The 17369-nt window shown below is 40.7% G+C and overlaps 4 protein-coding genes across 5 annotated transcripts in view; 3 read left to right on the top strand and 1 right to left on the bottom strand.

Annotated features, from left to right (window-relative positions):
- The window catches only part of LOC125801347 (zinc finger protein 271-like), a 773213-nt gene extending 768317 nt beyond the window's left edge, over positions 1-4896 (top strand). Inside the window, exon 4 of the transcript XR_007438675.1 lies at positions 4585-4896. The gene's annotated coding sequence lies outside the window, so the exon portion shown is untranslated. The remainder of the gene's footprint in view (positions 1-4584) is intronic.
- LOC111194581 (zinc finger protein 239-like) overlaps positions 1-4896 on the top strand; it is a 693226-nt gene extending 688330 nt beyond the window's left edge. For both annotated transcript variants that reach the window (XM_049477630.1, XM_049477629.1), the window contains exon 2: positions 2773-4896. In XM_049477630.1, the coding sequence (XP_049333587.1) occupies positions 2937-4142 (1206 nt within the window). In that variant the 5' untranslated portion in view covers positions 2773-2936 and the 3' untranslated portion in view covers positions 4143-4896. The remainder of the gene's footprint in view (positions 1-2772) is intronic.
- The window catches only part of LOC125801477 (zinc finger protein 239-like), a 558408-nt gene that overhangs the window by 469020 nt on the left and 72019 nt on the right, over positions 1-17369 (bottom strand). The window lies entirely within an intron of this gene.
- Positions 1-17369, top strand: part of LOC125801526 (zinc finger protein 3-like) — a 63661-nt gene that overhangs the window by 32590 nt on the left and 13702 nt on the right. The window lies entirely within an intron of this gene.

Here is a 17369-nt window from a genome sequence, read left to right as displayed (position 1 = left end):
TAAAGCTAGGTTACCTAGTTATAACTTATTAATTAAAGCTAGGTTAACTAGTTATAACTAATAAATTAAAGCTAGGTTAGCTAGTTATAACTAATAAATTAAAGCTAGGTTAGCTAGTTATAACTTATTAATTAAAGCTAGGTTAACTAGTTATAACTAATAAATTAAAGCTAGGTTAGCTAGTTATAACTAATAAATTAAAGCTAGGTTAGCTAGTTATAACTTTTAAATTAAAGCTAGGTTAACTAGTTATAACTAATAAATTAAAGCTAGGTTACCTAGTTATAACTAATAAATTAAAGCTAGGTGACCTAGTTATAACTAATAAATTAAAGTTAGGTTACCTAGTTATAACTAATAAATTAAAGCTAGGTGACCTAGTTATAACTAATAAATTAAAGCTAGGTGACCTAGTTATAACTAATAAATTAAAGCTAGGTTACCTAGTTATAACTAATAAATTAAAGCTAGGTTACCTAGTTATAACTAATAAATTAAAGCTAGGTGACCTAGTTATAACTAATAAATTAAAGCTAGGTGACCTAGTTATAACTTATTAATTAAAGCTAGGTTAACTAGTTATAACTAATAAATTAAAGCTAGGTTACCTAGTTATAACTTATTAATTAAAGCTAGGTTAACTAGTTATAACTAATAAATTAAAGCTAGGTTAGCTAGTTATAACTAATAAATTAAAGCTAGGTTAGCTAGTTATAACTAATAAATTAAAGCTAGGTGACCTAGTTATAACTAATAAATTAAAGCTAGGTGACCTAGTTATAACTAATAAATTAAAGCTAGGTGACCTAGTTATAACTTATTAATTAAAGCTAGGTTAACTAGTTATAACTAATAAATTAAAGCTAGGTTACCTAGTTATAACTTATTAATTAAAGCTAGGTTAACTAGTTATAACTAATAAATTAAAGCTAGGTTACCTAGTTATAACTTATAAATTTAAGCTAGGTTACCTAGTTATAACTAATAAATTAAAGCTAGGTTACCTAGTTATAACTTATAATTTAAAGCTAGGTTAACTAGTTATAACTTATAAATTAAATCTAGGTTACCTAGTTATTACTTGTCAAAAGTGCTGCTAATGCTTTATAATTTTTTTAAAGAACTAATGTTTCCAGAATTATATATTTATATAGTTACATAATGTTCACCAGGCTTTTTAGAGTCGGGTTAGCAGCACTGGTCACCGGGCTTGGAGAGTCGGGCTAGCCCCAGCTAGCTAGCATTAGCGAGCTAAGCTAATGATGGCTAAAACCTTAACACTCGATATTAGTGATGTACCCCTCTATACAGTTGATGTATCCTTTTAACAAAACTGCTCTTGTTAATAAACATCCCTCTTCAACCCTTTTTTTCTAGATCGTTCGTGGTTAAATGTGGTAAGAGCTGAAGATATGTGCTCCACACCATTGTTGAGTGTGGACTTACTTCTACCTCCTCCCATCACAGGCTCACTTTCAATTAGAAATGGCAGCCACGTGAAAAGAGCCTATAGGCCTTTTTAGTTGTGCCATTTTGAAGTCGTGACATTGTTTATTTCCATATTTGGGGTTCCATGTCTGAACTGTTTTTGTAAATGGCAAAAATGAACGGGCTTTTCAAAAACTCACCTCTATCACAGTTTGTGCTAAATTCACGTTTAGGATTCTGCACGTTTAAATCTGTGCACATTTTCCTTCTGAACATCAATGGATCCTCTGAATTACGAGATCGTTTAAGTGTCGTAATTAGAATATTGCTAGTGTTAAGCTAATGCTATAGCGCACTGAACTGACCTCACAGCACAGCAGCACAGAATGTGAGGGGACTATCAGAGATATGACACTGGCTGTACGGTCAGATCACGATTTGGATTATTCTTCTTGTTCACAGAGGATCATTCAAAGTATCTAAATATCTTCAAATCAAATCAAAGTATTCAAACAGGTGAAAACTCTCTCAGTCTGGTGATGTTGAGCAGTGTAGTCTGTGTTATGCTGTCCGTACAACTACATGACTACAGTACTTTTAACAGACTAAAGTCTGACTCTTCCCATCTGAAGACAAATCAGACTTTTTACACAAATACTTTTTTTTTTCTCACAGGCTTTTTACACACAGGCTTTTTACTTTGTTCTGAAGAGGGAGAACATAACATGATCTCATTTGTAGAAAGTAAAACATGAGAGAGGGTTCACTGCTTTTAATATTACATGCTCAGAAAAAAGAAAAACACTATATGTGAAATGTTAAAGTTATTATTCACTAAACGTATAGCTACATTTCCACAACAACTGATAAGAAGTGATGATATTTAAGGTGGAATGGAAACTTCAGGGAAAATGTTAATTCATGGTTCCCCCTCGTGGTGACCAACCAGTTTGGTTAAATGACATCACGCAGTAACCTGCAGTAGGAAGGCACACTCAAACAGAAAGAAAAAAAACAATAATCAGCAATTATGACCTATAGGGTTGTAACACATGCCTCAAAGCTTAAGATTTAGGGGTAACATCACTATTTATTTCTTTATTTATTTCTTTAAGTTCTCAGTTTCTAGTGAGACCAGAACAGAATCAAGACTGTCTGAACAGTGGGCAGTCCTTATAAAGGCACTAAACAGGTGGCTAGAGGACCACCAGCACCCCCCCTTTTATGGTAATATGAAGATGTCCCAGTAGTTTTGTCTGTATAGTGTAACTGATTTAGGCAGTTCTCTTCAGTTTATTGACCTGCTTTTTATTATTCAATGGCATTTTTCTTTGTGTTTTTCAGAAATGAAAATGTTCTCCTAAAATTCATCACCAACAAACAGGATATTTATCAAAGAGCAATGTTAAACTGCTGAAAGAGGTGAAGCACAAGCTGTCCTGAAGAATCTCCAGAACACGCAGAAATTGTTTGATACATTTAACAGACAAATAAAGCCAAGTCCCGACATGGAGAAACATCAAAACTCTGTCAAGAGTTTTACTAAACAGAGTACTCTCAAAAATCACCAGCGCATTCACACAGGAGAGAAACCGTATCACTGCTCAGACTGTGGAAAGAGTTTTACTCAACAGAGTCATTTCAAAACACACCAGCACATTCACACAGGAGAGAAACTGTATCACTGCTCAGACTGTGGAAAGAGATTTACTCAACAGAGTAATCTAAAAAAACACCAACGCATTCACACAGGAGAGAAACCGTATCACTGCTCAGACTGTGGGAAGAGTTTTAATCAAGGCAGTCATCTCCAAATACACCAGCGCATTCACACAGGAGAAAAAACATATCACTGCTCAGACTGTGGGAAGAGATTTATTGAACAGAGTACTCTCAAACGACACCAGCGCATTCACACAGGAGAGAAACCATATTACTGCACAGACTGTGGGAAGAGTTTTAATAGACTGGGGACTCTAAAACTGCATCAGCGCATTCACACAGGAGAGAAACCGTATCACTGCTCCGAGTGTGGTATGAGTTTTACTCAACAGAGTAATCTCAAAAAACACCAGCGCATTCACACAGGAGAGAAACCGTATTACTGCTCAGACTGTGGTATGAGTTTTACTCAACAGATTCAACTAAAACTGCATCAGCGCATTCACACAGGAGAGAAACTGTATTACTGCTCAGACTGTGGGAAAAGTTTTAATCAACAGAGTACTTTCCAAATACATCAGCGCATTCACACAGGAGAGAAACCGTATTACTGCTCAGACTGTGGGAGGAATTTTAATCATCAGAGTAATCTCAAAAACCACCAGCGCATTCACACAGGAGAGAAACCGCATCATTGTTCAGACTGTGGGAAGAATTTTACTACACCGAGTAAACTCAAAAATCACCAGCGCATTCACACAGGAGAGAAACCGTATTACTGCTCAGACTGTGGGAAGAGTTTTACTACACAGAGTAAACTCAAAAATCACCAGCGCATTCACACAGGAGAAAAACCGTATCACTGCTCAGACTGTGGGAAGAGTTTTAATCAACAGAGTCATTTCAAAACACACCAGCGCATTCACACAGGAGAGAAACCGTATCACTGCTCAGACTGTGGGAAGAGTTTCACTACACAGAGTAATCTCAAACGACACCAGCGAATTCACACAGGAGAGAAAACTATGGCACATTTGTCCCACAGCAATTAAAAGTGCAAATCGTAAATCTTTCAGACAGAACACCTTATCCTACACAAATGTTTCACTCTGTCACCAAAAACAAACATGAACTAAATTTAATCATGGATTTTACAGGTTCAGCAAAATGAATCTTATCCAGGGATGATGTTTATTGAATTCCATGTTGTGTTTTCTCGTATGTTTAATATTCCAGGACATTCTTTGTGAGACAGAGTTCAGTTCTGAAGAAGGAGAGGTATTTTGGGTTTGAGTGATGGACACTGAGAGCTCCCAAAAGTGAGACCCAGAGCCACAGAGAGACGACACTGTGCCGGGTACTGCCGTGTTGACTGGAGGAGCATCCAGACCCCGCAGAGAGGCCAACAAAATCCTTTCCAGAGGTTAAATAAAACGGTCAGCCGTAGTTCCCATACTGAAATCAACCCCCTCCAGGCTTGTGTAGCGCAGTGAGGTTGTGGGCTCATTCACTCCCTCTGATGGTGTTCTCATTTGTCTATGGTTCAGTCCGATTAAAAATCTGTTACCATAGAAGGATATAGATGGATATTTGGTTGTTGTATTACTCAAGTTTTATACTTGCTTATCTTTTTCTTATTGAATATTATATCTTGCTTAAGGTTTTTTAATCTACAAATTTACTAAGAATATCCAAATCAAGTAGTTTTTTAATAGTTTTTATCTACTACAAACTATTATCTTTGTATTGCTTCACCTCTATATTTACTCATCTGTGTGTTTTAATAAACGGCTTTTATATTGCAGATCTGTAATCTCATTGTGTTTTCTCAACATATGTTTGATATGAAACCTATTGGCCTGAAATTGTCTTATGTTGTTATTTGTTAAATACTCAAAGGCACCCAACGGAGAAATCCAGTGTGAAATGCATTTGTGTTGAAGTGAAACATAATAGTCCATTTAAGATTGAAATTCAGAGATATATTTTTTAATGGTTCAGGCTTAAAAGGGTTAAATATACAATTACTTCCAAAGGTAGAGTAACATGTGTTTAACTTGTATTCATATGTTTATAACGTTTTTTTTATTGTGAATGCTTGTGGGTTGTGTTGTTTCATTTTTTTGAAAAGCATAGTCATTCACCAACTACACTTAATTACCAAATTCTACATTTGAGATATTGACCATTATTATTAGTAGCTAGCCTTGCTAAATATCCAAACACAGCATTTGCAATTTTACTGACCAAATGAATGAAAAGATGGCAGTGAAAAAAAGATGAATGAAAAGATGGCGGCGCGCAGTAGTGCAGCGGCCTCTCACGCTCCTAGCGAACACCCTATTTTGAGCTGTTTTTATGCCGGTTCTGAACCCAACTTCACGTGCCCCACGCGTGAGAGTTATAGCAGAACTGAACTTTTGAGGATTAAGGACAGTTTGGTCAGTAAAACAGCAACTATGGACAATAATACATGAGCTTCACTGGAAAGACTACAGCTCCTCCGCGCTCTCTGACCACTCAGAGACTCATGTCTATCATGCTGATCCCCACATACCATCCCCCGCTGCGACGCTCCAAACCCACACAAAAGACCATTACTGTGTGGCCCAGTGACGGAGACGCTGTGCTGCAGGACTGCTTCGACTGCACAGACTAGAGTTTATCTCCTCTAGAGACAGGTTGTTGGTTCTGCACTGGTTCAGCCACTGCACCTCCTCTCTGAATGTCTGACTCGTCGTTCTTGCTGACGAGTCCAACTACAGTTGTGTCATCAGCGAACTTGACGATGTGGTTCGAGCTGTAGTATGCAGTACAGTCATGAGTCAGCAGAGTGAACAGCAGTGGGCTAAGCACACAGCCCTGGGGGGCGCAGGTGCTGTTTCCAATCCTGACTGATTGTGGTTTCTCAGTCAGGAAGTCCAAAACCCATTTACAGAGAGAGGAGCTCAGGCCCAGCAAGCTCAGTTTTCCGATCAGGTGCTGAGGGATGATGGTGTTGAATGCTGAACTGAAGTCGATGAACAGCAATCGAACATAGCAGTCTTTGTTGTCCAGGTGGGTGAGAGCCAGGTGGAGCGCAGTAGACATGGCATCATCTGTTGATCTGTTCGGACAATGCGCAAACTGCAGAGGGTCCAGTGAGAAGGTCATTGAAACTGGACAACAAGCTGTTAACTGGAGTCTCCAGACGTTATCATATTGATCAATTCTGTCCAATCACATGTCAATTGCATAAATGTATAACTGCTTGGATAAAGTCTGAAGGGTTCTCTCTCTTCCTCGACTGGCTTTAGTTTATTTCTCTCTTTTTCTCTTTCTCTCTCTCTCTTTCTTTCTCTCTGGGTTGTGAATGTGTTGATCTATCAAGATTTTAGTACAATATGTGTTGACTCGATGAAATACTTTGTCTTTTCTATTATATATCAATTGGCGTAGGAACCGGGGGGATGGGGGGGACATGTCTCACCCAATATTTGAAACAGGTGGTTTTGTCCCCCCCAAAAATGATATCGTTTCACTCAGATCAGCTGTACTTTTTATGAGGAGACAGACCGGACCAATCACAGAGCCGGTTCAGGTATTAAGTCCCGCCTCTCAGTAGAAACAGCCAATCAGCTTGCTGGTTTTGCGGCACGTGGCGGCAGTGTGCTGTTGGGGAAGCCCCTCACCCTCACTGTGAGATTTAGCAGCGAGATCGGGACATGCAGCCGCTTCAGCTGATCTTAAAACAGATCTGGATATACAGAGATTTTTCTAAAAGAAAGGTAACGGTAGGCTAACCACTTCAACTGTGATGATATGTTTCTGATAGCTGGTTAAAAACACACGTCTTTGAATCAGCACACAGATCAAAACCCACTGTGATTAATAAACTGCAGCTGTGTTAGTGAGTTACTTAAACTTTGGAATTAGCTAGATTGGGAGTCAAGGTTAAAGAAAAAAACAGCTATATATGTAATGTTCAACTTGACCTGTACCTGATCAGATAATCACGATTTCACTATTAATTTAGGATTACAGGACTTACTCTAAGCTATAATGAACGAAAATACATTTAGCTAACTAGTTATCTAGAAGCTGGATGTAGTGGATAGCCAGAATGTAGTACAGTACTTTATGTTAGTAGTTTAAAGCAGTTTCTTAACCCTGAGCACTGCCCTTAAAATTAAATTGTGTGTTTTCCAGCGGATTTAACTGATCAGCTAATAAACATTTCTTTATTGAGTTTACCTGTTCAAATCCCTTAGCTCCCTCTAGACCCTAAATCAATCATTATGTATATCCAGCAGTGTATTAGACACATCATACCACCACTTACTTTATTAAATGCCTTTAAAGCAGAGGAAGTTCTAGAATATGCAGAACAGTGTTAATATGCAGTAGAATATGTAAGAACAGGGCTGAGAAACACTGCTGTAACCTGACTTCTGTTCATTTGTAGTTCACAGTAAGACCACATGTCCTGACGTTTATAAAAATCTCTATGAAACGTAAAGTTACATTCTTTTACATAAAAGGACAACATCTTAAGAAGAGCTCTTAGTAGAAAAAAAAGCGCAGGAGAAAATGTAAATATATGACAGAATTATAATGCCAATTCATAGTAATAAGAATAATAATAAAAAACAATAAACAAATCTATTATTATAAATGTTAGGTGATAACTGATCATTTTTGTCATATGTATATAATTCAGACATTGTATGCATAATTTTTAACAGTAACTGTAACGTGGAGTAACATGTTTAGGTTGTAAAATCACCTCATAATAATAATGTACTTTTAATTAGTCATTAATTAGTAATTTCCACAAATGTTGTTCTAGGAAACTGTAGGGTGGGCTTGGGTTCATATTGGCAAATGTGTCCCCCCCAATATCAAGCCCGCTCCTACGCCCTTGAGATTCTTAAATGTCTTTCACCTGTTATCAATGTTGAACAGAGGCTGTTAAACATGATCAGTGCCTAAAACAGGCACATTTATTGAAGATTGTAGAATATTCATCAAGTGAGTTAAAATTAGGCAAAAGATCTCGTTTTGTTAAAATCTGCAGGACATCAAAAAAGTAAATGCAATGAAAATGTAAATGAAATTTAGATTTAAAAAAATGTCTACTGGAATCAATGTCACAATAGGTACTCTTACAACGTCACTGACCTTTCCATAGTAATTATTAGTAAGTGCTATTTGTTGGAGTTGTAGAGAAGCAAGGAGCAATCAGAGAATCTCTATAGAGGAAAAAACTCCGTTCAGGATCTGCTCTGAATCTCAAGCCACTCGACAGAGTCTGAAATGTATAAACAAACATTTTTTATTCTAAAAAGTATAAAACATTAATAATGTTAAAAACAACAACATAAAAATAAATGTTTGATACATTATAGAATGGAAATTTTATTAATTTCCCCAAAACAGAACAACTAGAACTGTTTCATCACTGCAGAGATAATTATTAAAGCTTATAAACTGCAGTTTTAATCATTTTAAACAAGCTCTGTGTGTAACTCCAGCATCAGTAGCAGTAATGCTATTAAATCTACTGAATAAAAACATTAGTTTTAGAAATATAGAGGTATGTTTTCTTTCTTATTTTAGTGGAAATTTCATATAGAACATACATTTCAAGTGTATGTATTTATTTCTAAAATATATGTGAGCAAATGTGTCTTTTTTCCAGAGCTTAACTGGGAAAATAGAATAAATTCACAGTCTCCAAAAAGCCTTGCTCTTTCTGATTAGTTAAACATTTACTTAGTCTATTTTAACTCATTATAATCTGTCCCAGAGCTTTTGGTGAGCTGCATGCCCACACTGATCACAGTAAAGTGGAGCTTTCTGCATGTTAACTATTTCAGTATAAAGAAATATCAGTTCTTTTACCAGACAATAAATTGCACACTTTAATTCTGTTTTCTATTTTTGTCAATCTATTCTAATATTCTTATTTGAGTTTATTGTAAAATCATTCGTTAATCTTATTTTTCAGACTAGCTTCACGTAATCTTGGAGTAAAGTGTGAAAATCTGGAATCTGTTTTTAAACCTGGAAATCTCCCCCCTGAAAGAGCTGGACCTCAATAACAATGACCTGCAGGACTCAGGAGTGGGGCTGCTCTCTGCTGGACTGAAGAGTTCACAGTGTAAACTGCAGATTCTCAGGTCAGTGTTTCAGGTTATCACAGAGCAAAATAACAAACAAGACAACAAATTAAAACACAATTAACTTAAGAAACTAACTTACACAGAAGAATGTGCAAGGCTGGTCTCCGCAGGATATTTTTTCCAGGTTGGCAAAAGGGAGGAGCCCAAAAATCTTTCCCTGCTCAGACTTTTCCATGCCTTTTAATTTGTCATGGTACTGCATCTACAGAATAAATACAAAAGAAAACTGCATAATCAGGCCCAAGAAGAAATAACAACACCAGGCATTCTAACATGAAGTAATACCTGTATTTAAGGGTTAATGTCAGTGGGTTTTTTTTCCACAGTAATTGTACTTTTATGCACATTTCCTTTCTTTTATCCATGTCTGTCTGATCCTAATAAAATCACAATTGATTTATTGGCACCCCTGAATTTAGTATATGTACTCTCAATAGTCATTGTGAATGTAATGAGTAGGGATTTACGAAGTAGTATAATACAGAGAGATGAAAATTGTGAAATAATAAAAGGTGTCAACATTATTATTTTTTACGCAAATTACACCACCAAGTTTGACCCCAACTTCCACTGTAATTTGCCCCTGTTACAAAAGACCACGTAAGTAGGATCCAAATGCAGGTTTAATAGCAGAGAGTAAATCCGAATACAACAAAACAGGCAAGGGAGATCCAAAAACAGAGTCCAAAAAACGATAGCAAAAAGTCAGAATACCAGAATAGCTGAGACAGAAAAAACGCTTCGAATTGCAAGTATAACTTAGACAAGACGTCGCATAGAGCGTTAGGAGTGGTGAGTATATATACAGGTAGTGATTACAAACAGTCAACAGGTGAGTAAAGCGTTAATACTGAGGCGAGTGCGACCTCATGAGGCGAGGAGGAGCAACACCAGGGTCATAGGTGACATTACCCCCCCCTTGACGGTTGGCCCCAGCCAACCTTCCAACTCTACGTCGCGGACGACCACGAGGACGGGGAGCCGGACGGTCAGGATGTTCCCGGTGAAATTCATCGATAAGGGAGTGGTCGAGGATATCGTGCACCGGGACCCAAGATCGTTCCTCTGGTCCGTAGCCCTCCCAGTCCACAAGGTAGAGCAAACGTCCTCCTTGACGCTTAGAGTCCAACAAAGCGCGAACAGAGTACGCTGGGGCCCCGTCAATGTCCAGTGGAGGGGGAGGTTCTGCCATGGACCCTGGAGTCTGGGGATCAGAAGAACAAAAGGGTTTGAGGAGAGAGACATGGAATGTGGGAGCAATACGGTAATGAGCAGGTAAGTCTAAGCGGTAGGAGACAGGAGTGATTTGTCGAGTGATTCTGAAAGGACCTATAAATCTCGGACTTAACTTCTTGGAGGGTAGTTTGAGTCTCAGGTCCCGAGTGGACAGCCAGACCATCTGACCAACTGTGAAGTCAGGTGCCGCCCTTCTTCTCCGATCAGCTTGAATTTTCATGCGGTGGATGGCTCTTCGAAGACGAACGTGTGCCTCCTCCCACGTCTGCATACTTCTGTTCCTCCATTCATCCACAGCAGGCACTTGGCTGGGTTCTGTGTCTAAAGGGAAAAAAGGAGGCTGGTACCCTAGAACACATTGGAAAGGGGTTAGTCCTGTGGAAGAGCTAGTTAGAGAGTTCTGTGCATACTCGGCCCATGTGATGTAAGAACTCCAATCATGTTGATTACGGAGGCAATAAGAGCGCAAAAATCGCCCAAGTTCTTGGTTGAGTCTCTCCACTTGGCCGTTAGATTGGGGGTGGTATCCAGAACTGAGACTGATGTTGATGTTCAGGATTTTGCAGAAAGCACGCCATACATGAGATGTGAATTGGGGACCTCGGTCCGATACGATATCATCTGGCAGTCCATAAAATCTGAAGACATTCTCGAAAAGTGTTTCTGCCATTTCCCAGGCTGTGGGCAGCTTCTTTAAAGGGATGACACGACATGCTTTGGAGAACCTATCAATAATAACTAAAATGGTAGTGTACCCATTAGATGGAGGTAGATCAGTGATAAAGTCCACACCTAGGTGAGACCATGGGCGTTTGGGTATCTCTAGGGGGACTAGCAATCCAGTGGGGGGTGAACGAGTGGATTTGGTTTGTGCACATACCTCACAATTCTGCACAAAACGATGAGCATCCTCCACAGACGTAGGCCACCAATATTTGCGATGTAATAGCTCCACAGTGCGCTGCATGCCTGGATGTCCTGAACTCGGAGAGGAATGTACAATACTCAGTACACGATTACGCATAGTAGCAGGTACGTAGGTCTTACCTACAGGACAATCAGCAGGGCTGGGATCTGCAGCACATTCCAGCAGGATCTCACTGTCCAGATCCCAAGTGACAGGGGCTATAACACAGGAGGGAGGAAGGATTGGTTCAGGTTTCTCATGGTGGGTGCTCTTGATATCAGAAAACATGCGTGACAGAGCATCGGCCTTCCCATTCTTGGATCCAGGCCTAAAGGTGACAGAGAAGTTAAAACGGTTAAAAAACAAGGACCAACGAGCTTGTCTGGAATTTAACCGTTTGGCAGACCTGATATATTCCAGGTTGCGATGATCAGTGAAAACAAGAAAGGGGTGTCTGGCTCCCTCCAACCAGTGTCTCCACTCTTCTAAGGCATACTTCATTGCCAGGAGTTCCCGATTACCAATGTCATAGTTTTTTTCTGCTGGGTTTAACTTACGGGAAAAATAGGCACATGGGCGTAACTTGGGTGGTGTTCCAGTTCTTTGGGATAGGACGGCCCCTACCCCCGTGTCGGAAGCATCAACCTCCACCTCAAATGGCAGTTCAGGATCAGGGTGTGTGAGGATGGGAGCTGTGGTAAACCTTTCTTTCAATGTTTGAAATGCTAGTTCAGCAGCAGTGGTCCATTCAATGGTTCTCTTCTTACCCTTGAGTAGTGAGGTGAGAGGTGCAGCAATGGAACTGAATCCTCTAATGAAGCGACGGTAGAAATTAGCAAATCCAAGAAAACATTGCAGCTCCCGGATAGTTTTGGGCGTAGGCCATTTAACTACAGCTTCGACCTTGTCTGAGTTCATGCTAACACCCCCGGGTCGAATGTTATAACCCAGAAAAGAAAGTTCTTGGACATGGAAGTCGCACTTCTCTGATTTGACATAGAGCTGGTTGTCTAGGAGTCTCTTTAACACAGCCCTGACCTGGCGAATGTGTTCTGAAAGGGAGGATGAATAGATCAAAATATCATCCATAAAAACTATGACCCATCTGTCTAGCATGTCTCTGAGGACTTCGTTGACGAATGCTTGAAACACAGAGGGGGAGCAGGACAACCCATATGGCATGACTAAGTACTCATAGTGGCCCCTAGTGGTCACAAAAGCAGTTTTCCATTCATCTCCTTCTTTGATGCGAATGAGGTTGTATGCGCTTCTAAGGTCTAATTTGGTGAACCATTGGGCATTCCGCAATTTTTCAAGAGCTGATGGTACAAGAGGTAGGGGGTAAGGGTTCTTTACAGAAATAGCATTAAGACCTCGGTAATCAATGCAAGGGCGTAAGCCGCCATCTTTCTTTTCAACAAAAAAGAATCCAGCTGCACAGGGGGATGTAGAGGGGCGAATATGACCGTTAGCTAGAGCCTCGTCTATATATTTTTCTAAGGCTAGATTTTCAGGTTCAGACAATGGATAGACCCGGCTACGAGGGGGGAGAGTATTGGGTAGCAAGTCAATGGAACAGTCTCCTGGTCTATGGGGTGGTAGTTGTGTGGCCCTTTTCTTGCTAAATACTTCCATAAGGTCATGATAACATTTGGAGATGGAAACAATATTGGTCACATCAGGGCTTTCGATGGAAGTGGTCCGACACGGTATGGTTAAACAATGGTCTTGGCAGTAATTACTCCACTTCAGTATTTCTCTTTGCTTCCAGGAGATCAGGGGGTCGTGCTGGGCAAGCCAGGTATAGCCCAAAATGATAGGGTGATCAGGGGATTCTAAAATTAGAAATGACAATTGTTCATGGTGAAAAAGCCCAACCTGGAGAGAGAGTTCAGGAGTTCTTTGAGTTATGGCTCCGGTGCCCAAAGGACGACCATCCAGAGCCTTGACCTTGAGTTGGGAGTCCATAGGAAGCAAGGGTATCTGGAGTTGGTGAGCCAGGTTGGCATCCATGAAGTTGTCAGCAGCCCCAGAATCTAGAAGGGCTGACAGAGAATATTTCTCAGAGGCAATGGTAATTTGTACAGAGATAGACATGTGCATTAAAGAAACTGAGAATTGAGACACGCTTACCTCTGCCGTCCTGGAAACCCCAGGACGAACAGGACAGGAAGAGCAGATATGACCAATCTGGCCACAATATAAACATAACCCCTCTCTGCGGCGGCGCTGTTTCTCCTCTGGAGTCAAACGGGCTCTTCCCAGCTGCATAGGTTCAGTTTCCCCAAAGGGGGAGGGGCCAGGAACACTGGGGAGTGGTCGGGGCTCTCTGAGTTTCCTTTTCCCGCGGAGAAGGTTGTCCAGTGAAATAGCAGCGTCGATAAGCTGATTTAGTGACAGGTCTTGAGCCCTGAATACTAACTCTGCTTGTAGATCTTCCCGTAATCCCCGCTGAAACATGGTTTTCAGCGCTGGCTCACTCCATCCGCTGCCTGCAGCGAGTGTGCGGAAGTCGAGGGAGTAACTTGCCGCAGAACGGGTGCCCTGTTTTAGTTCGCAAATTTGTAAACCCACCTCTTTTCCGGCTGCAGGGTGGTCAAATACAGCTTTAAACTGAGCTAAAAAGTGCGTCTCTGAAAGTAAGATCTCGCTATTGGCAGACCATAGAGCCGTAGCCCACTCCTTGGCTTTACCGGTGAGCAGTGAAATTACAAAATGAATCTTATCAGTCTCTTGACGGAACTGAGCCGCATTGTGATTAATATATAAAGTACATTGCATTAAAAAGCTCTTACATGTACCCGGAGAGCCGTCATAACGTTCAGGAACAGCAATAAAGACTGAGGAGGAAGGATTGGCAGGAGCACCGGCGTCAGCGGCCTGTTCAGGTGCAGCAGCAGCTTCAGCAGCGGAGGGGCTCACACGCTGCACCAAACCCTGAACAAGCTGGACCAATTCTTCCATTTTCTGTTCCTGGCTGGCAATCCGCAGCTCCAAACCTGCTGGGTCCATCCTGGCGACGTCTTATGTTACAAAAGACCACGTAAGTAGGATCCAAATGCAGGTTTAATAGCAGAGAGTAAATCCGAATACAACAAAACAGGCAAGGGAGATCCAAAAACAGAGTCCAAAAAACGATAGCAAAAAGTCAGAATACCAGAATAGCTGAGACAGAAAAAACGCTTCGAATTGCAAGTATAACTTAGACAAGACGTCGCATAGAGCGTTAGGAGTGGTGAGTATATATACAGGTAGTGATTACAAACAGTCAACAGGTGAGTAAAGCGTTAATACTGAGGCGAGTGCGACCTCATGAGGCGAGGAGGAGCAACACCAGGGTCATAGGTGACAGCCCCACCCCCATCCATTGTTTTCTGGCTGAATGACAAGAACACTCCAACACAGACAAGACAATAACAGAGAAGACTGGTGTACGGTGTCCAGTTGTAACGCTCCGGAGCCAGTCTCAGTTCAGACTATAGAAAGCGGACCTGCTCTCTCCTGGATTGAAGAGTTCACACTGTAAACTGCAGATTCTCAGGTCAGTGTTTCTGTGATTTTTAATTTGAAATTTTAAGGGCTGTCAAGAAGGGCAGCTTTAACCAACACATCCAATCTCATCACATTGATTGGACTCCAGGTTGGCTGACTCCTGGCTCTAATTAGCTCTTAGAAAAGTAATTAGCCTAAGGGTTCACATATTTTTCCACCCTTCACTGTGAATGTTTACATGTTGTATATAATAAAACCATTCAAACATATTTTTTGTGTGTATTAGACTGTGTTTGTCTATTGTTGTGACAGATGAAGACATTTAATGACCAATTCATGCAGAAATCCAAGTAATCCCAAAGGGTTCACATTGATCCTCAGCAGACTATAACAAGTATCATGGCTATGGGGAAACTGGCATTCCAGCAGCTGGAGAAAGGAAACCTGATCTTCTATGAGGAAGATCTTAAAGAGAGTGGCATTGATATTAGAGAAGTGTCAGTGTACTCAGGAATGTGTACCCAGATCTTCAGAGAGGAACTTGAGCTGCACCTGGGGAAGGTCTTCAGCTTTGTACATCTGAGCGTTCAGGAGTTTCTTGCTGCTTTATATGCATTTTTCAACAGAAAAAATCCAAAAGAACAATCCACTGAACAACAAACAAGTAGGGCTGTCCCTAACGATTATTTTTTAAACGATTATTCTAACGATTATTTTTTGATTAGTCGACTAATCTATTTATTGAGAAACATATTTAAATAATTATTATTTTACGTTTTAAAGCAAACAATAAATTACTATATTTATATATAATAACAACAACAACAACAACACAAGCCTACTAAACCAAACCCCACACTTATAATCACTTACATGTACAACACGTTGTTTAGATCTATAACGCTAAAAATGTATAAGCTCCCATACACCACAACCGTGTGTTGCACTGTTTTCTGTGACCGCTAGATTTTGTGACCACTGGCAAGTAGTTCTCAGCAGACCGGTGCACTGGCCGATTCGAAACGTGTTCGTTTCTAATGTTTACCCCGACTGGCCAAAACGGTTAGTTTAGGGCTGAGGGTAAGGTGTAGGTATAGAAAGCTTCCGTTTTGCCAATGAACGCTCATAACCGTGAGCACTGGTCACAAAATTCCGACGGTGACAGAAAATGGTGTAACACCGCAGCGCCGACGGCGCTAGCTAAAATAACTTAAGGCAGCTAGCTTAGCTAAACACCTGAACTTATGAATAATGCTACTGTTTCTGGAAACTGTGAAATGCCATGCACAAATATAACCCAAAAATGTATAATTTCTGCCTGTGGCAGGTTTAAAACCTTTGGTAGACAGCCTTAAGTCTTTTTAAGGACACCCGCGGAGACCCTGATGTAAACGGTAACTTACTGTGTGACCCTGTTGACATAGTGCTCCTGGATGTTTGCGCGTCAAGTGCTCCTTTTGCACATATGGCAGAGGACCACATTGTTGCCCTTTTGCGTGAAATGCTCCCAAACTTTAGATGCCCGCTGGCGATTTTTTTTGTAGCTGGAGATTGCTCTCCGGAGTCCATGCTCTCTAGAGCTTAGATTCTCTGGTCCGAACCCGACATGACCCGAGGCCCGACCCGAAATCCGACCCGGGCTCCAGAAAATAGTCCGAGATGTAGGCGTCTGTTTTTTAAATATATTTTTATTTTAAAAAAATTACGAAAACTGAAAGTGAAACTAAACTTATTTGTTTATAAGCGCTGTTTTCACTACCGCAGTTCTACAGCGGGGGTGTTGTGCCGATTCTGTCCGCGAAGCGGGAGTCAGTTTCAGCAGAGAGTCGGATTCGGCACAAGCGCGGCGGCACCTCGCGGTCCGCGGTGTCAGTTGTAAGCTCTAGCGCTAGCCGCAAAATACGACAGAAAACACTGAGGGAGCTGCAGAATTATGTATGGGACTAGAATATGAGCACGAGGAGATCAAAGAGAACCTTCACCTGTGAGTAGCTCTCACCAGAACAAGCAAATCTCTCTCTCTCTCTGTCTCTCTCTCTCTCTCTCTCTCGCACGTGAACTCCTCCGCGTTTGACCTGCAGCACTGTGTAGCTGTTCTTAAAAATCATTTTAATTAAATAATAGTTCTATGCCTCTATGTTACAGTGTAATTTAACATAATTCTGATCATATTTCGCTCATTCAAACAGCCCGAAAACAGCCAGTCGGAATTTTTGAGACCGATCTAACCTCTAATGCTCTCCACAGGCGCCGCCATGTTTACGACGCGCCGACGCACGTTATGCAAATCGATGTATTTTCGTAATCGATGACGTCGATTATGTCGACGCGTCGCCCCAGCCTTACAAACAAGTAAACTCTTCAAGTTTTTCAGCGGACCTGCTCTCTCCTGGATTGAAGAGTTCACACTGTAAACTGCAGATTCTCAGGTCATTGTTTCTGTGATTTTTAATTTGAAATTGTAAGGGCTGTCAACGTTA

This window comes from Astyanax mexicanus, chromosome 4, assembly GCF_023375975.1.
Source record: "Astyanax mexicanus isolate ESR-SI-001 chromosome 4, AstMex3_surface, whole genome shotgun sequence".
Lineage (NCBI taxonomy): Eukaryota > Metazoa > Chordata > Actinopteri > Characiformes > Acestrorhamphidae > Astyanax > Astyanax mexicanus.
This window is presented reverse-complemented; position numbering and strand designations above follow the sequence as displayed.